General features: G+C 46.0%; 3 protein-coding genes across 3 annotated transcripts; 1 reads left to right on the top strand and 2 right to left on the bottom strand.

Annotated features, from left to right (window-relative positions):
- Positions 1-1,282: 1,282 nt before the first annotated feature.
- On the top strand, positions 1,283-6,695 carry PRSS37 (protease, serine, 37). The gene is made up of 5 exons (XM_004677094.1): positions 1,283-1,316; positions 2,962-3,103; positions 4,580-4,833; positions 5,371-5,507; positions 6,555-6,695. Exons 1-5 carry the CDS (start codon positions 1,283-1,285, stop codon positions 6,693-6,695), a joined length of 708 nt encoding a protein of 235 aa, XP_004677151.1.
- Positions 6,696-12,844: 6,149 nt separating this feature from the next.
- Positions 12,845-14,214, bottom strand: LOC101631334 (taste receptor type 2 member 5). Its single transcript, XM_012720783.1, is given in 6 exon segments — positions 12,845-12,849; positions 13,362-13,445; positions 13,448-13,570; positions 13,573-13,653; positions 13,656-13,784; positions 13,815-14,214. Coding segments are annotated over 6 exon segments (822 nt in total).
- Positions 14,215-17,289: 3,075 nt separating this feature from the next.
- Positions 17,290-18,192, bottom strand: LOC101631095 (taste receptor type 2 member 4-like). Its single transcript, XM_012720782.1, is given in 1 exon segment — positions 17,290-18,192. A coding segment is annotated over 1 exon segment (903 nt).
- Between the last annotated feature and the right edge of the window lie 217 nt (positions 18,193-18,409).

Raw genomic sequence — 18,409 nt, 5'->3', positions numbered from 1 at the left:
ATTTCTGCCACTTACATATCAGAAAAAATAGCACCAGTCCCAGCTGTCTCCTCCTCCCAAGATTGTTAACATTGAAATGAGATTATAGGCTTAGGAAATTTTAAAGAGTTAGAATACAAACAGGGCCCTCCCTGGTGGCACAAGGGGATAAAGTGCAGCACTATGAAGCCACTGCAGCACCAGTTCGAGCCCAGCCAGGGGGTCTCAAAACACAAGACGCAGCAGACCTCTCCTGTCTTGCCCACTGCTCCCTTCAGCAGTGTACTTCAGTACATCTGCCTGTTCTGCTCCCCACTCTGTCTCTGGAGAGTCACCTCTTGCACCTGTGGCCTGTACCTCAGTTCTTGCATGCATAAATAAATAAATCTTTTTGTTAAAAAAAAAAGTCACACAAAGTACAATTAATTTTACATCCCAGACGAAACTGATTTAAAATCACCAGTGAAAATATCTGTGGAGAATGTGGTGCGCGGTGCAGTGCCCAGGATTCCATGAAGGCTCACAGGGTGTTGGCTATCAACACTGCTGCTCACTGCCTTGGGAGTGTACCCCCAACTATCCAGGGATGACCCCAGAAGTCTGTGAGTGACTGAGAAGTCTTATCATTAGGTGACAGGCGCTCAGAGCCCTGCCTTCCGACCTGCCACCACGTGCGGTAGCCCCTAGATACAGCATCATCTAGAATGTGCTTCATTCCCTGACTTAAACTAGCTGATTTCCACTTCTCCCCTGCTCGCAGCTGCTGAGCAGTACATCCAAACTGGTGATGCTCACTGAGTGATGAAATAGTGATCAAAGGCAAAGATGAAGTAGTGTAATAAAGATGGGAGGGGCTGAGGGGAAATACAAATAGCTGTTAGGGGGTTCAGGGCAAATGTGACGCAGTGTCTTCCTGACTAAGGTGGAGAACCCAGCCCCCCAGTCCCCGCCCCAGAAACTGCATGGGGAAGACCAGTCCTGAGCCTCGAGCTCACTTTCCCACGACAGAGGGATTCCATGAGGCAGATGGGCTGTAGGCCAGAGGCTGAAGGGGGTGAATCGATCAGGGGCTGGGCTTCTTTCTCCTTTCCGCAAAGCCAGAGAGGCACAGGCAGCACACCCACCCCACCTGTGTGCTGGGCAACTTCTTCCTCCCCCGCCTACCCGGGGCTGCTCGGCGTCCACCCGTGTCCCCAGGTCTAACCATCCTCCCTGCTTCTACCAGGTGTTCCTGGGAAGCCTGCGCTGAGAGAGTCACGCTCTGCTGAGCTTCGACATCTCACAGAGAAAGATCTGGACGGCTATGAAATTCATCTTGTGTTTGGGTGTCCTTGCCGGTAAGTATCCGTGACCACCTAGTCTGTCCTATAAAGCGCTGGTGAAAGCAGGGCTGACCTGAGGCAGGTGTGGACTCTGCAGAGGACTCGAAATTAGAGTCATCAAAAGGCTCTCAAGACAGGCCAAGGCTGCACTTCCAGCGCCAGCGGTGGGGTGGGCTGGGCTGGGGCACACCTGCCAGGAACTTCGGAGAGTCATTTCCGGCCCTCCCTGGTGGTGCAGCGGGTTGAAGCTGGCCACAGTCGCTTCTGTGCGAGTTTGAGCCCCGGCCCGGAGGTGATCCGCAAGGCGAGGCAGACCTCTCCTGTCTCCCCGCTGCTCCCCTCAGCAGTGTACTTAATCTACCTGTTCTGTTCCCCGTTCTGTCTCTCGTGAGTCCTCTCACGCCTCTGTACCTCTGGCCTGTACCCCAAAACTGTATGCATAAACAACTCTTTAAAAACAACAGTGTCATTTCCCTCCCCCACCCCCATTCCAAATTGTGGGTCAAGTCCCAGCACCATCACAGTGGCAAAGAACACACTTTGACTTCTCCCCTTCTGCAAAAGTTTAAAGATTCAAAACACAGGAGTGAAGGAAGAGGAAGGAATACCGGGTTCTGCCTCCTGCAGTCTTTGAATTCCAGGAATTCTGGCGGGAGGGTGTGTGGAGGGGCCACACCCCGAGATCCCTGAACACCTAGTGGCTGCACATAGTTTGCTACCTGAGTTTAGACAAATTAGCTCATCTTTGTTTCAGTTCCCTCATTCAAAACCAGGCATTTGTCCTATGATTACAGTGACCTTATGAAGATTAAATAAATCCATATGAGGCCCATGAAAACGATTTCAATGTCTCATCTTCATGATACTCTCTCTCCCTTTAGGGCTTCTGACACAGAGAAGTAGGGGCAAGTCGGGGAAAGGCTCCTCCTTTAATTCTGATGCTTGAATGAGCCTTTGCCGCCTTTCTTCTCTCTGTTTTTTAAATGTCATTTCTAAAAGCATTGCATGTTTATATCAGTAAACTTGGAGATAGTAAAAAATAGAAAAGACAAACATCATTTATAATCCCTGCGCTCAATCACTTCATGTCAACAATGTTGAATTCCCTCCAGGTGCTATAGATTTTGTGTGTGAACTTTTGTTTACTTGCTCTTAAACAACCAGATTACTGGCTCTAATGTAAATTTATATTATTTCTATCAATCTCCCTTTCCGCAGAATATTCTTAATAAGTTCCACTTTAATAGAGACAGCGCCCCATTTGGTCATGTCCTTTTTCATGCCAATGTCCAGTGTTACCACTGCCTCGGATATTTCGTGCCCAGTATGTAAACAGTGCTAAAGAGTGTTCTTGTTCGTGGTCTGTGTCTATCTCTGATTATTTCTTGGGGTCAGATTCTTGGGGTCTGAATTATTATCACAGGTGATGCTCCAAGTATGATTCCTGATACCCATTAGTAAGTTGCTTTCCAAAAAGAGAATCAGCTCCTATTTGACAAGGTGTGAATGGGCATTTCTTTGCACTTTCTTGGATCAAATACTGTCAACATTAAACCAAAAAAAAAAAGATTATTATAAATATTAGAAAAACAACTTCATTTACTTGATCATTAGGTGTAAGAACACCTCCTACACTAAGACTATTGATTATTTTTCTCAGGGGCAGTGCTCTCTGCTCACTCGCTTGTGCAGAAGGAAGACCATGCTCCGTATTTGGTATACCTCAAGTCCCACTTCAACCCCTGTGTGGGTGTCCTCATCAAAAGCAACTGGGTGCTGGCTCCAGCTCACTGCTACTTACCGTGAGTGTTGACCACACCACCACCCCGCCCCACCCAACAGCCTTTTATGCATTCCACATCAATGCTCTCACACAGAGGCAGCCATCCCTCCAAGGGTGTATTCGGCAAAGTCTGAAGATACTTCTGGGTGGCACAGTAGAGCCTGGGGTGAGGGTCTGTGCCAGTGGCATCTAGCTGGCGAGCAGAGGCCAGGGCCAGAGAGCTGCTAAACAACCCACAAGGCACAACCAAGACTTCCCAGTCCAGACGGCCACTCGTGCCAGAGCTGCACAACCACGTTCTGCACCTGATGCCTCCCAGTCTCCCGTCAGTTCAAGCTTGAGACTGGTTCTGTGCACAGTACCTGATGGCATACTCTAGTCAGGCAACTTGAGGAGTGTTTTTAATAAGAACTAATGACAAAGGTGTGGACAAGAAATAGAGAAAACAAAGTAAGCCAGTACTCCTAGGGTTAGTATTAGAAAGGTGCAATTACTACTCCAGGGCTAAAGGGTGAGGATGGAAAGAAAGAGAGTCAGGACACACAAATAAGTGAAAGGGGGTAAGAGGTGGGAGGGGAAGAAAGGGAGTTCTCTCTGGAGAGATATGCCTGCTAGGAGCCATAACCTCTGGCAACAGTCACCTATGGCCACCAGGCTGAAAGGCAGCAGGAAACATAAATATTCTAACTTCACTCTTCACCCAATTATTTCTGGTGCTTCCTAATTAGTCAATCCCAATCAGAAGCAAAATTCCACACATATCACCTTCCAGAGGCCAGCGCAGGGTGACACGGGTTAGGTTGGGCGTGACTCTGATGAAGACTATAGGAGCTAGCCAACCCCCAGGCTCTTAGCCTCAAGAATGCAAATACCCACTGGGTAAGCTGGAGCTCAGAGGAGGGAGTGTATCTCTATGCCATGCAAATATCTTCCTTCCACACACGGAGAACACAGCATCTGACACTGTAGTGCAGGACTCCACCCTTCACTGCACACTCACTGCGCCATTGTGACTGAGCTACTTCTACGCACCTCCATTGCTTCCCTAGTAAAATGGGGATGAGAAACAGAATCCAGGCCCTCCCTGGGGGCGCAACGGGTTAAAGCGCAGCACTGGAAGTTAGCCCCAGTCTCAGGAGTTCGAGCACCTGCCCAGGAGGTGACCCACGCAGGGCTGCAGACCTCTCCTGACATACCTACTGCTCCCTCCAGCAGTGTACTTCATCGGTTTGCCTGTTCTCCCAACTCTGTCTCTCACCGTGCCTGCACCCCAGTTCTGTGTGCACAAATAAATAAATCTTTAAATAAATAAAATATAATAAAATAAAAACAGAATCCACCTTTCATATCCACCTCAACTGTCACTAACGGGGGTGCTCGAGGAGGCAGCCCAGAACCCAGACAAAACACTTGGCACACGGGAACACTCACTAAGAGTGCTGATGGGGGGAAGGTAGTGCTGATAGGGATTACTTGTCACCCCTTTTCCCTCCAGAAATCTGAGAGTGGTACTGGGCAATTTCAAGATCAGAGTCCGAGATGGAACTGAGCAGATAATTAACCCCATTAACATTATTCGCTACTGGAACCAGAGTCACAGCAACCCCCAGGATGACCTCATGCTCATCAAGCTGGCCAAGCCCGCCGTGCTCAACCAGAAAGTCCAGCCCATCGCCCTCGCCACCAGCAGCGTCCGCCCCGGCACCACCTGTGTGCTCTCGGGGTTGGACTGGAGCCAGGACAACAACGGTGAGCCCCCGCCCCACACGCTAGGCCCCAGCGAGCCAGGAGGGCACCCAGGCCAGCCGGGTGACCAGAGGGAGGCACAACGCAAGTTGGGGGGTGTCGGAGCTGCCCGGACGTCCAAAGTCCTCCTTTCCCAGGGCTCCTGTGTCCGCTACTTCCTTGGGATTCGGTGCTGGGGCCGCGAGGCTGGGGAGGTGGCACAGAGGCACCCCCTTTCCCGGAGGTCAGAGGGCGCCATGCACCCTGGAGGCTGTGTTTGCCCCTCCCCGAGGTCATCCTACCCAAACAAGGCACCCCAGAGCCTTGAGTGGGGCTACCCTACTCCTGCAAGACTGGACAGAGCAGAAAGAAGCTGTCTTTTGGAAAGAATCATCACGGCTAAGACTCTCACCACCGAGTACAGTCGCATCCTCCCTTGCTTCCCTCAGTCCTTTCCAGACACCACACAGAGCGCCTGTGGGGGGGGGGGGGGGCAGTGCTCGGGCAGGCTACATGGCAGCTGTGAACAGGACGGTCGCTTTTGCCCCACCCCCCCACCAGGCAGACACCCTGACTTGAGGCAGAGCCTGGAGGCTCCGGTGATGTCTGACAGAGAGTGCCAGCAGACCGAGCAAGGGAGGGCGCACCGGAACACCTTGTGTGTCAAGTTTCTAAAAGTGTTCAGCCGAATTTTTGGGGTAATCTTTTCTCTATAGTCACCTTTCATTGACTTGTACGTGTCTAGGTAACTATATGTGACTTTTTTTTTTTTTAAAGATTTATTTATTTGTACATACAGAACTGGGGTACAGGCCAGAGACTCAGGGGCAGTGAGAGACTTCACCAGAGACAGAGTGGGGAACAGAACAGGCAGATCAACGAAGTACACTACTGAGGGGAGCAGCGGGCGGGTCAGGAGAGGTCTGCCACGCCATGTGGGTCACCTCCGGGGCAGGCGGGGATCGAACTCATGCGGAAGTGGCTTTCGCTTCTCAGTGCTGTGCTTTAACCCGCTGCGCCACCAGGGAGGGCCACTATATGTGACTTTTAAAAAAGATTTCTTTATGCATATGAGCACTGGGGTTCAGGCCAGAGGTACGGCGGGGGGCATGTTGGGGGGGGCTGAGAGGATCCACCAGAGACAGAGTGGGGAGCAGAACAGCAGGATGGACTGAAATACACTGCGGAGGGGAGCAGCGGGCAGAAGGGGAGGGGTCTGCTGTGCCATGGGGGTCACTCCCTGGCCAGCCTGGGATTGAACTCGTGCTGCAGTGCCTGGCCTCGGAAGCCCTTAATTGTAAAGTTTTTAGCACTTAGAAAGCCCAGTCTGGTGTTTTGAGACTGGTGAGGCCACAACCCAGGCCCTGTGTGTCCTTTGGAATGGGCTGTCCCGACAGCCCTTCTTTTCCAAAGGGCATCACACACCACTTGACGTGAATTAACCGCCAAGCTCCTCACGGCCACATGTGAAAATGGGCATTGGCTGAAAAAATTAATTTGAATGTCCATAAACTGGAACGGGCTTCACTAGTTCAAAAAATGGGTTTGGCCGTTTTACACAGGAGTTCTAGAAAGGCTCCTCTCTGCCTGTCTCAAGGTCACAAAGGCAAGTTGGGCGAAGCTAGTGGTGGGAACTGTGCTCAGTGCTCTCTCCCAAGCCAGGCCGGGCTCTCCTGCACGTGCTCGGTGCCGAGGTGACCTAACCCTCTCTGCCTCTGTCCCCATCACTGTGCCATCTTCTGCAGGAAGTCGCTGTAGCAACTGTTATCTGCAAAAACAAGCTCCATGGGATCGAGGTGGGACACTTCATGGGAGGAGACGTTGGCATCTACACCAGCGTTTATAAATACGTATCCTGGATTGAAAACGTCACTAAAGACAAATGAGACCCCTCTATCCCCTCTGCATCCAGGGGCTGTGCCGGGAGTGCTGAACAAGCCACTACCTCCCCCAAACTCAAGAAAATAAAAACCTCTACATAAATATCTCTGGATGCAGCACACCAGCTGCCCTGTGTTCCTGTTTGGCTCTGTCCTTCGCCCATGATGATGTGAAAAACCAAGAGCAAACCCTGAAATGGGCACTTGATATTATTAGTAGATGGCATCCACTATCGCGTTTAATGCTCACAAGTAACTCTCATCCCCTTTACAGATGAGCAAAGTGAGACTAAACAGGTCACCCAACATTACCCATCAGACATCAGAGATATCAGAGCCTGGCATGGAACCCCAAATGTCAGTCTGATGGCCATGCTCTTGGCCTCAATATTATAGTGGAGTCCACGGCAGCATAACAGATGTTGGCTTCTGTTATCCTGATACCTCTATTTATGTTAAGGGCTAAATGTCTCTCCTAAGGTGAAGAGCCCCACTACAGAAATAAGTTCTCTTAGGAAAGCCATGCTTCACCTCTGCTGCAGGGAGAGAGCCAGGGGGTGGGGAAGAAGTGAAAACAGAACTAGGACAGGGCCAATTCCTATAAACCCAGTGCAGGGAAGGTCTGGTGGCTTCAGAGCAAGTGAATAATCCCCCGGAATATTACACCACACTAACACGTCCATCTTCAGTGTTTGAGAATACACGTGCTCCTGTAATCTTGATAACACCTATGAACCTCTCTTTAAATCTTCGCTTACTGGACAAACACAACATGGTATCCAAAAAGTCTTATCTCTTATGGGTAATGAAAATTATGTTTATATTAACTATTCCAGTTTCTTCATCTTTTAATTGACTCTAAAGACATCTTTGTTCTTTGGTATGGTTTCATTTTTAATCATTTTATAATGATTATGAATCTTCCTGAAGACATGTGTTCAATTATACTTTTTTCTCAGTTTATCTTTTGCCATTTAAATTCACATGCACAGTGCTTACAATATGCAAAAGTTCCATATTTTTATGTAGTGAAATATCTAAAGTTTTGTATGATTTTTCTCCTTGATGACAGACTTAGAAATTCTTTCCATATCCCATCATTTTTAAATATTCACTCATATTTCCTTCTTGCATTTCAGTTTCATTTCTTGCATTTTATTCTTTACCTCAAATTTTATATATTTTAAGTGGCAAGTAAAAATCTTACTACATTCTGATTGGCAACTTGTTGCCAGCACCATTTATAGAATGATCCTTTTTCCAAAAACTACATTTATCATATGCTACACTTAACACCTTTTTCTGGCATTTCCAGCCTATCTTTAATTATTCCTTGCCAGTACAAATGTTTAAAATGATTTTTTACAAAGACTAGTATGATAGAAATGTTAAGGCTAAATATTTGTAGCTACTACAACATACCAGAAACTCTTCTTCGCAATTTACATCTATTAACTCATTGAGCTGTGTGCCAAACAAATCTCCCTCTTCCAAGTGACATATGTGTTCTTCCAAAACTTCAAACTCTTCCAAATCATGTAAAAACAAATTAAAGTACTTCCAGGGTAGACAATGGAGGTTACCGAGGACCTACACAATGCTGTAACCAGAGCATTAGCTAACAAAAAACAAAATCCTACTAAAATGCCTAGAAAAATGCATCTCTGTGACCTTTATGTCCAGTTTCAGTAAATGGTTCACAGCCTCTAAATGGGGCTTTTGGCTTCTTTACATAGTTTCTCCTGCCTGAATCATCTCCAGTGATATAAACAGATTTCTTTAATTCAGTTGTGAATATGCTAGCACATCCTTCAAAGTCCTTTAGGACTGCAAAATTTTCTTTATTAAAACATTTCATGGCCTTTCCTGGTGGCGCAGCGGGTTAAAGCACAGCACTAAGAAGCTTAAGCCACTGCCCCATGAGTTCGATTCCCGCCTGCCCTGGAGGTGACCACATGATGTGGCAGACCTCTCCTGACCCGCCCACTGCTCCCCCCAGCAGTGTACTTCCTCGCTCTGCCCATTCTGCTCCCCACTCTGTCTCTGGTGAACCCTCTCACCCTCCACATCTCTGGCCTGTACCTCAGTTCTGTATGAATAAATAAAATCTTAACAACAACAAAAAAAAATTCAAAATTTGCTCACTAACCTCATAAAAATCAATCCACTAAGCCTTCATGGATAACTTTATAATGGACTCCCTGTTTACTCATATGAAGTATATTGCTAATCAAAAAAAAATTTCTAAGCATTTCTTTCTGTCATGAGAAAAAAAGAATAAAATATTTTCTAGGATAAAATGTAATGCAAAAATGTTACTCTTCTGTATTATTGAAAGGTGTCACTTATTCTTGATCTGCTCTTTCCCAGTCTTATAATTTTTTTGAATGTTTATTTATTTATGCATAGAGAACTGGGGTACAGGCCAGACGCTCAGGGGCAGTGAGAGAATTCACCAGAGACAGAGTGGGGAGCAGAACAGGTGGATCTACTGAAACACACTGCTGAGAGGAGCAGCGGGCCGGACAGGAGAGGTCTGCTGCGCCCTGTGGGTCAGCTCCCTGGCCGGGGATAGAACTAGTGCTGAAGCAGCTTTCACTTGCTTCCTAGTGCTGTGCTTTAACCCACTGCGCCCCCATGGAGCGCCCTAAACTTTTCTTTAGTCTTTGTATTCTTAAATGGCTCTAGAATGTACTCGAGAGTGATAGAATCCTCTGATCTCTCTTGTTTGGTACCTTTGATCTTTCTAAATCAAGGGATTTTTCTTGATTGTTCCTTGTCTTCTCAGTAGTAATTGAGAAAAAGAAAAACCATACAGGGCATAATTTCACCGAATCACTGAACTTTTAATGTCAAATGTGTATATTTAAAAGAACTGTGATGATTTTTTTCCTTGTAATAAAAATTCTTTTAATTAAATCAAGGGTTTTTAAAATCTGTCTTTAACTCGGTACATTTCTTGATTATTAATTCTTTAAATATTTCATTATTTCTCTCTTTTTCCTTCTCTCTCTGGGACTTTTTTTATATAGATATGACCCTTTTCTTTGTGCCACATAACTTATTTTTTTAAATATTTATTTATCTGTGCATACAAGAACTGGGTACTCTAGAGGTGCAGGGGGTGAGATGATTCACCACAGACAGTGTGGGGAGCAGAACAGGAAGAGCTATTGAAATACACTGCTGAGGGGAGCAGCAAGCGACAGGAGAGGTCTGCTGCACTGTGTGGGTCACCTCCCTGCCCGGGGATCAAACTCTGTTATCGTGGCTGCCGATAGCTTCATAGTGCTGCACTTTAACCACTGTGCCACCAGAGAGCGCCCCCCCCATATAACTTTTCTAATCTTTATGGTGACCTTCCAGTTCACTAACTTACCTTTAGCTGTACCCATCCTGCTATTAAACCAATTGTGGAGTGCTTTATTTCTTCTAATTTAGATATACATGTGTTAGAAGCCAAAAGAGAGTCATACTTTTCTTATGCCAAGTCCTGCCAGCTTAGGAAGGTGTCTGACCAAAATTCAGCTACTGTGAGGCTCTTTGCCAAGATTTTGGAGCTATGCATCAAAGGACCACACTCACAGAGGAAAGGGATTATCAAGGACACAGTGCTGACCAGTGTGAGTGGTGCTTCCCACTGACTCTGTGAGACAGCCAAACTCCTAGTAAGTTTATTGTGTTCTTGAGTCACGTGGAGTTGCACATGTAAGCTGACATATGGAAAAAGTACAGGAGTTTTTAAGCATTTACATAATTCAAACTCTGTACATACTGTCTTGTTATAGTTTTAAGAAGTTAAAAATAGATTACCTAAAGTTATAATGTTCATAATTGTAAGGATGACAAATAAAACTAATCAAATTTAGGAGATGGAACTAGATTTGGAATTAAGTGCAATTATGCTCAACTTTGATTTAAAAAATCCAAAAGTACACTGTACAAATACGATATACATGATGAACAAATGAAGAATGATGTAATAAATATTTTTTTAATTCAAAAGTTACAGCTCAGTGTTGATAAACTAAAAAAGAGAGGCATCATCTTATTATTTAGTTGTGAACTTAACTAAGATAAATGATAAAATACAACTCTTCCTCAGCAGCAGGACTAATAATGGGGAACGGAATAGAGAAACGTTCATTTTCTACTTTTCTCTACCTTTTGAATCTGTTTTAGCCCTCCTCTCTCCTGCACCATCAGAAATCACACCACATACGGGAAGGAAAATGAGTGACCTCTAACTCACGTGCACACGCACACAGAATCACACGGCTGCAGCTGCAGCACTGGGAATGCAAACTATAAGAGGTTCAATTACACAGGAATCAACTCAAGAACTTGAATTTGCCTCCAGATTTGCTTTCTTGTATAAAACGCAAAGCAGCCCTCAAACCCATTGGGAACTACAAAATAGGAAGTAAGTCAAATTCCAAAAGGTAACAGGAAAAATGTCAGCTTTTTGACCTAAGAAGGAGCAAGCCATAGAAACCTTAATCTGCCATAATTTTATTTTTTTAATTAAGATTTTTATTTACTTTTACATAGAAGAACTGGGGTGTAGGCCAGAGGAATGGGGGTGAGAGTATGCACCAGAGACAGAGTGGAGAGTGGAACACAGAGACCCACTGAAATCCACTGCTGACAGATGCCACGGGCAAGACAGGAGAGGTCTGTTGCTCCTTGTGGGCCAGCTCCCTGGCTGGGGATCAAACTCAGACCACTTCTACAGAGAAGGTGCTAGTGCTGAGACTCTAACCCTTATGCCACCAGGAAGATCCTGTCGTGATTTTAAATTTTGGTTCTCAGGCATCCCAACCAATGTCAAAGTTGAAATTTTAGTTATCATAACTTTTTAAAAATATCCTACTATGAAGTCAGATTAGTATGAACAAGAGAAACTCAACATTTACTAGAAAAAGCATAAGCAAATTTGTCATCCAACAATCTGGAACTGTTGGTATGCACATCTACCAGTGACAATCTTGAGCAAATCATCAGTACAGCCTGAGTTTTCTCATCTGTAAAATGGGAATAGAATTATGAACAGCAGAACGCTACTATTAAAAGCAAATGAGAGAGTAGACTGCACAAGAGAATATCTAATAAAATGGAAACCCCAATCCAAATGTTAGGTGCGGCCACTATCATCACTACAACTGGCTACAAAGGTAACGGCTGTTTCCGTAATACAGTGGTTATCACATTCGCCTCACAACTGGCCACAAAGGAATTCTACTTGAAAACAATAGGCATGCTAGAAAATGAAAAATTCATCCTATTACAGAAAATACAATCAAGATGAAGTACACCTCTACTTGAAAAGGACGGACATTATCATTTCCGTAGATAAAAGATGCACTCATGCAGTTCACACTGGGGCCAGCTCTCCCCCCCACACACAACCCCCTCCCCATTGATACTTAATATCCACCTGTGCCCAGCATGCTCACAGCTTTGAGCAAGGAAAAGATGGATGTTGGAGAAAACAGATTGGTAAAGGTAGATTAGTGTGGTTAATAACAAGTAAAAAGTTTTAAGTATCCCAAGCATAACGTTTTGTATTACATATCCCATAGAATTGAAGCAAAGAAAATGCATTCAAGCAAGACTAAAAGACAGACAGAGAAATACACAAGAAGAGGACTGGGATTAAAGAGAGGCAAAGCTGGTTCTTTAAGAAGGTGGCATGAGGCAGAGGAAAGAGCCCTGGACCAGGGAAAGGAGATTAAGTTCTGATGGAGCTGGCATCAGCTCCACAAACTCTAGGCAGAACATTACCCATTCTGTATCCCGCTTCTTCATCAGGCAGAAGGTGAACGCAAGACCAGTAATGACAGCCAGCTGGGTATTCAAAATGCGTAAAACGGTCTGCTATGGACTAAGTGGTGTTTCGGACAACGGAGATGTGGGAGACACTAACACAGACACAGCCACTGCTGGAATGGGTTGGCCATTTCAGGTGATCTCCATCCCACTCAAGACTGGCACACAACTCTGACTTCCAGCTATGGAGAGCCCAGATGTGCAGTTAGGAGGCTAAACGACTGCTCTCTTTGTGAGAGAAGAAAGTGTCCCTCACTCCCATCTTGCGCCACCCTAGATCTTGGGTACCACAAATTAACAGATAGAGTATGGTAGTCAGCTAACTTTTATCCTAAAAGGAAAAGTGTCGAAATCACAGAACCTTCCAAAAATACAAAAATGGGTTTTTTGTTTGTTTGTTTTCAAGTAAGATTTCACAAAAAAGTGAAAAATCAAATTATTTGATATTTCATTTAAAAGATCATTTCTAAAGTGACTAAAATAATGAATAGTTGCAATTTCATAAAAATTAAGGAACAATATATTTATTCTTCCTACTGTCTGTTTCCTATAATAGGAAGGATACCACTGAAAACGTAATGTTTTAAGTAACGAATTCCTTGCTGTTTGTTATCTTAAACATAACACCTCTTTTACCATAGAACCCCATCCCTGATTTCTTTAAATCCATTAAAAGAATGTACTTCACTTTGTAAAAAGTACTGATCTTTATTCTATATTTCCTGTTCCTATTGATCTTGTGTCAACAAGGAAAATGTTCAAAGACACAAAATGAGCTCGTTAGACTGATCAGTGAAGCATCTCCAAAGAACAGTCTGACCACACTTTGAGCCTTCAACTCACTGGCCCAGGCCCTCCAAGCACACACTGCCTTCCACAGGATTCTCTGGCAATTCTGCTTCATCTTGGGATTAATCACCCATGATCAGAATGAAGAGAGGGATGAGCAGCCATGAGTGTCTCAGAGATGAAGACTGAGGTAAGAGGAGCGGAAGACCTGGAGCTGACAGCAAAGGGGGACAGCCAGCACGTGCGGACAGAGAAGCAACCAGAGACCTCACGGCGGTGATTGGAGCCCTGGCCCGAGCACCCTGCCTGCCAGGTGTGCACACCTGCATCTTCCTGTGATATCTATTAAAGACACGATCAGCATCCCAGAGGAAAGAAGCAGCACCATGAACAGCACCCCACTTCCTTGAATGAGCTGTGACATATATAAATACACACAGCGCCATGCTGAACGGGGGTACACAACGCTGTTGTTTCCTTGTGAAGAACTTTATGTCACTGTGGCTGCAACCAACAAATCAATCACGTGGCACCCCAGAAGGCACCAGAGACTCAGGCAATAAGTCTTCGTCTTCTTTTTCAGCCACAAGCAGACAGGGGGCTCAACAGTGGTGATCTTTCTGCACAGGCTGCGCTGGCTTATCAGGACACAGAAGACCCTGAGACGAAGGGACCAACGTCTGCTCTCGGAAAATGGAAACAGGCTTAAGTCCATCCTGGTCAGCCATGGAAGGAGAAACCTGCAGGCAGCCAGACCCAGGATAAGGAGATTGAATATAGAGCTCTTGAATTTCCTGACCAACTCTCCAAAACTCCAGACAGCAAGGGTTCCATTTGCGGGCAGGCCAATGAGAAATGCAGCCACTGCCACCAGCATCAGCAGTGCCAGGGCAGTGGCAGTCAGCATGGCTGGGAGCAGAGGCCTCACCGCTGGCCCGGAGATGGCCACTCCTGGCAGGTGAGCGCCTGCAGCTCCTGGCTAGCTTCAGGTCCCCTGACGTGAGGCCACATTCACAGTAAAGTTTTATACTGTGAAATCTGGCTTTGTGCTGGCATGGCTCCAACTTGCTCTCAACAGACCGACAGCTGTGGCCAGGACCAGAGCTGAGAAACGATGACTCCCTCTCTATTTGCGTGCACAAGCAGGGGCCCAGAGCTTAGACTCGGAGGTTGAAACACCACAAATACCAGCCCTCCTTCTCAAAAGTCAAGGAATTGGGGATCAAAAAAACCGCATACCGGCCCTCCCTGGTGGCGCAGCGGGTTAAAGCACAGCACTGAGAATCTAAAGCTGCTTCTGCATGAGTTCGATCCCCGCCTGCCCCGGAGGTGACCACATGGCATGGCAGATCTCTCCTGACCCGCCCACTGCTCCCCTCAGCAGTATACTTCGTCTGTCTGCCTGTTCTGCTCCCCACTCTGTCTCTGGTGAAGCCTCTCACCGCCCCTGAGCCTCTGGCCTGTACCCCAGTTCTGTATGCACAAATAAATAAATCTTTAAAAAAAAAAAAAAACCGCATACCAAGGAGGGGAAGACCCACCCCCTTAAAAAACCTCCAACAGGTTCCTCAAACTGCTAAACATGGAGCTTCCCTACGACCCAGCAATCCCACTCTTAGGTATCTACCCAAAAGACACAAAAACACTGATTGAAAAAGATACCTGCACCCCCATGTTTATTGCTGCTTTATTTACAATTGGAAAATTGGCATTTGGGCTGAAAGCAGCCCAAATGCCCAAAAGTAGATGACTGGATAAAAAAGGTGTGGTACATATATACAATGGAATATTACTCAGCAACCAAAAAAGAGAAACACATATCTTTTGCAGCAACTTGGATGGAGCTGGAAAAGATCATGCTTAGTGAGATAAGCCAGAAAGAGAAAGAAAAATACCGGATGGTTTCACTCATAGCAGGAGTATAATGGACCAGGTGAGAAAATAACAAAAATAATGAACAACCATATACCAGAGACATGTTGTGGGGGTGGAGTGGGGAATGGGATCAAAAATGGGGAGGGAAGGGAGGGAAATGCACAGGACTATGGTGGTGGCACATGGGTGATTTGGTGATGGGAAATCCGCGGGGATTACAATCGAGATGGGAAAAAAAAATGTGCAAAATGATGTAATAATAAACGTTTGTAATAATAATTAAAAAAAAACTCCAACAGCCTTTCTTTACGGCCTTAGCTAACTGCGCCCATTGCAATGATTGTTCCGGGTTACGGAAAAACACATAAGCAGTTTCCTCAACCTCGTAAAGACCCAGCTATCCCATGTTTATTTCCAAATACACTCACACTGGTAGAAACTGCTTGGGTTGGTCAGCAAGAAACCCCAATCTCTGGTTTGCCTTCAATGGCTGGGTCACTGACTCCCACTCAGGAGTTGCCAACACACTGGAGTACGATGCTCACTGCACCTGTCCCTTGGTCGAACTACTGGCCAGACACCTCCGTGGTGGTGGTATGTTTGTGGGTTTTTTCATTCCAGGATCTTCTCCAAGTATGACAGTGAAAGTGAGAGGATACTTTGGACATAAAGAACGGGCCAGATGGTGGCTTTTGGGATGGCCCAGAGTGCCCCGCCTGTCTCTCTAAGTGCACTATTAGGCATAATCTTAACGGTACTCTGGGGGTTGGTGTTTGGACCATTTGAAACGCATTATGTCTCTGTCTTCCAGGATGCTCACTATCCACCTTCATGAATGACCGAGACCCTCAACCGCCTCTGCCAGGACCTGGTTCTGCTGCCCAGCACTTTTATCACATACTTCGATGTCTCTATCCTCCTTATCCTTTTTTTTTTTTCTTAACTGAAAACGACACATCAGCAGGATGCTGGTGACAGTGATCAGGGCACGCAGACGGAGCTGGAGAGGAGCTGCGGACAGAATTGTACCTTCTGACTTAGTCTGGTCATGTTTTTCCATTACCTGAGCAGCAGGGAGCTTAGGCCTATAAGCTGAAGAAACTTGACCCCCTGGGACAACAGACCCACTGGGTCCTTCCCAGATGATAAATACTCTCAACACCGAGTCACCATCAAGAAAGGCTTCAAGGTCGTCGTGACCCAGCAACGGCACACTGTCCTCTGAGGGCCCCTTAAGTATCATGTCACTATGCCGCCTGTTACTCTTCAGACACTCTCTATAACCAGGGTCTTCAGTAGGAACCTGAAGCTTTCCACCCACTCTCTGCAATCCTGTCTCGTCATTGCCTTTGATCATACTTGAGGGAGGCATCACAGCAGCAACCCCTTTAAAGGCAGCAAGTTCTAATCTCCGTTTCATATTTTGAATCACTGCCAGGTTATTAAAATGATTTGAAAGAAAAAAAGAACAATGATCAGGAAAATGCAAAGTCGCACACGTTTTCATGTTTACAAAAAAGTAATATGCAGATGTTGAATATTTTTGTATGGCATGGGAAAATACTGATAGCATACTGCTACGTGAAATGAAAATAAAAACGTATACATACAATGTGACATTAAGTTTTGTAAGAAGCAATATATGTACACACAAAGAAAACTGCAAATAGCAATTAGAGGGGAAGATTTTGCTGTGTTTCAAGCCTGGCTATTGGCTCGCAAGGGTCACTGACAGTGGAAAACCCACTACCCGGCTTCCTCAGCTAAACCTAAAAAATAGAATTGGCGATGTGAACTGTGAAGTTGTGTTTAACCTGGGAAGCTCCCCATTATACGTTAGTAGCCAAAGGAACAAAGTGGTCATTTCCATTCTACACCCTTGCAAAATGCATCCTCCACAGTGCTCATGGGAATTTCTTGGAAAAACTGTCGAGTTTAAAAATATAAGTCGAAGAAACTGCAGGATAAACTAAAATACAGGCATTTGGGGCAAGGAAGTCAGACTCCCACACAATCAGTTTCTCTGAACGAGGAGAAACCTGCTGACAGAAAAATCTTGCTCCCAAACAGTGAGGTGAATCAGTCATTACTGAATAGTGCGATTTCACTAGCTGTTGAAACAAAGACACTTCTTGGCTTTAGTTTTCAGTTTAGGATGTGTGAGAATAATGAGCACAGAATGTCCTGGGTGGTAAAGAGCAGGAATGATCACACAAATAATTCCCACCTCCAAACCCATGCTAACAGGAGAAGGCAGAAAAAACAACAGGGTACTCAGGAAGTAGGGAATGTACAGGACCAGGAAGAAGATCATCAGCTTCATAGCGCCCACATGAGCTTCAATCTGGGGATTCCAAAGAATAGTAGTGCTTCTCTGCAGCGTCTGCACATGTCTCCTCAAGGAGCTGATTAACAGGGACGCAGATGTCACGTTGATGAGGAACTGCAGAAACGAACTCCACACCAAAGAGGTCACCAAAGATACAGTGTCCACACTGATGTGAAACTCGGTGCCATTCCTCCCAGTCACTTACGTAGGAAGGGGTGATGTCTGTAGGAGCACAAGATACAGGAGAGTGGAGAAGGCAGAAAGCAGCACACAGACCAGCAGCAGCCGGGGAACCTTGGCAGGGAGGTTGCGCTTCAGCAGCAGAAACGCTGAGTGCTGGTAATTAGTAATCTTCACACAGTACAAGGTGTTGAGCAAGGTTACAGACCACAGGCTGTTAGAGTCCAAAAATATGAAACACGGTGTTAAGACGGTAAATACATGCCCTGACTTTTCAACATTTGCAAAGACAAATGTGTATATCATATACAGAAGAAACAATCCCAGCAACAGGAAGCGGTTGATGCCCAGGCTAACCAGGAGCCTGTCGAAACTGGAGAGTCTATGGTTTTGCATCCCAGTCTTGTAACTGACCACCGCAATAAACAGGCTGGCAAAGAGTCCGACAGAATTAACACTTGTGGAGACGATAACAGCCGAGAAAAACACTGAGTGGCGCATCTTGACTCGCTGAGGATTCTGCGGCGCTGCTGCCGATGCCGGGGCAGGAGGGAGCCGCAGCGTGCGGCCGGGTGCCAGTGGGCAGGACAAGTCCTTCGTGGGCCGCCCGCCGTGCCCAGGGTGGCAAAAGAGCCATTCGTGCCCCAAGGGCCAGCTGCTTTTACTGCATGCAAATCTCCCATCATGGCGTGGCTGTTTCTCCTTCTCAACCTGCTTT

Source organism: Condylura cristata, unplaced genomic scaffold, assembly GCF_000260355.1.
Source record: "Condylura cristata isolate star-nosed mole 26May11 unplaced genomic scaffold, ConCri1.0 scaffold00005, whole genome shotgun sequence".
NCBI lineage: Eukaryota > Metazoa > Chordata > Mammalia > Eulipotyphla > Talpidae > Condylura > Condylura cristata.
The sequence above is the reverse complement of the archived record's forward strand: the minus strand, read 5'-3'. Positions and strand labels throughout refer to the sequence as shown.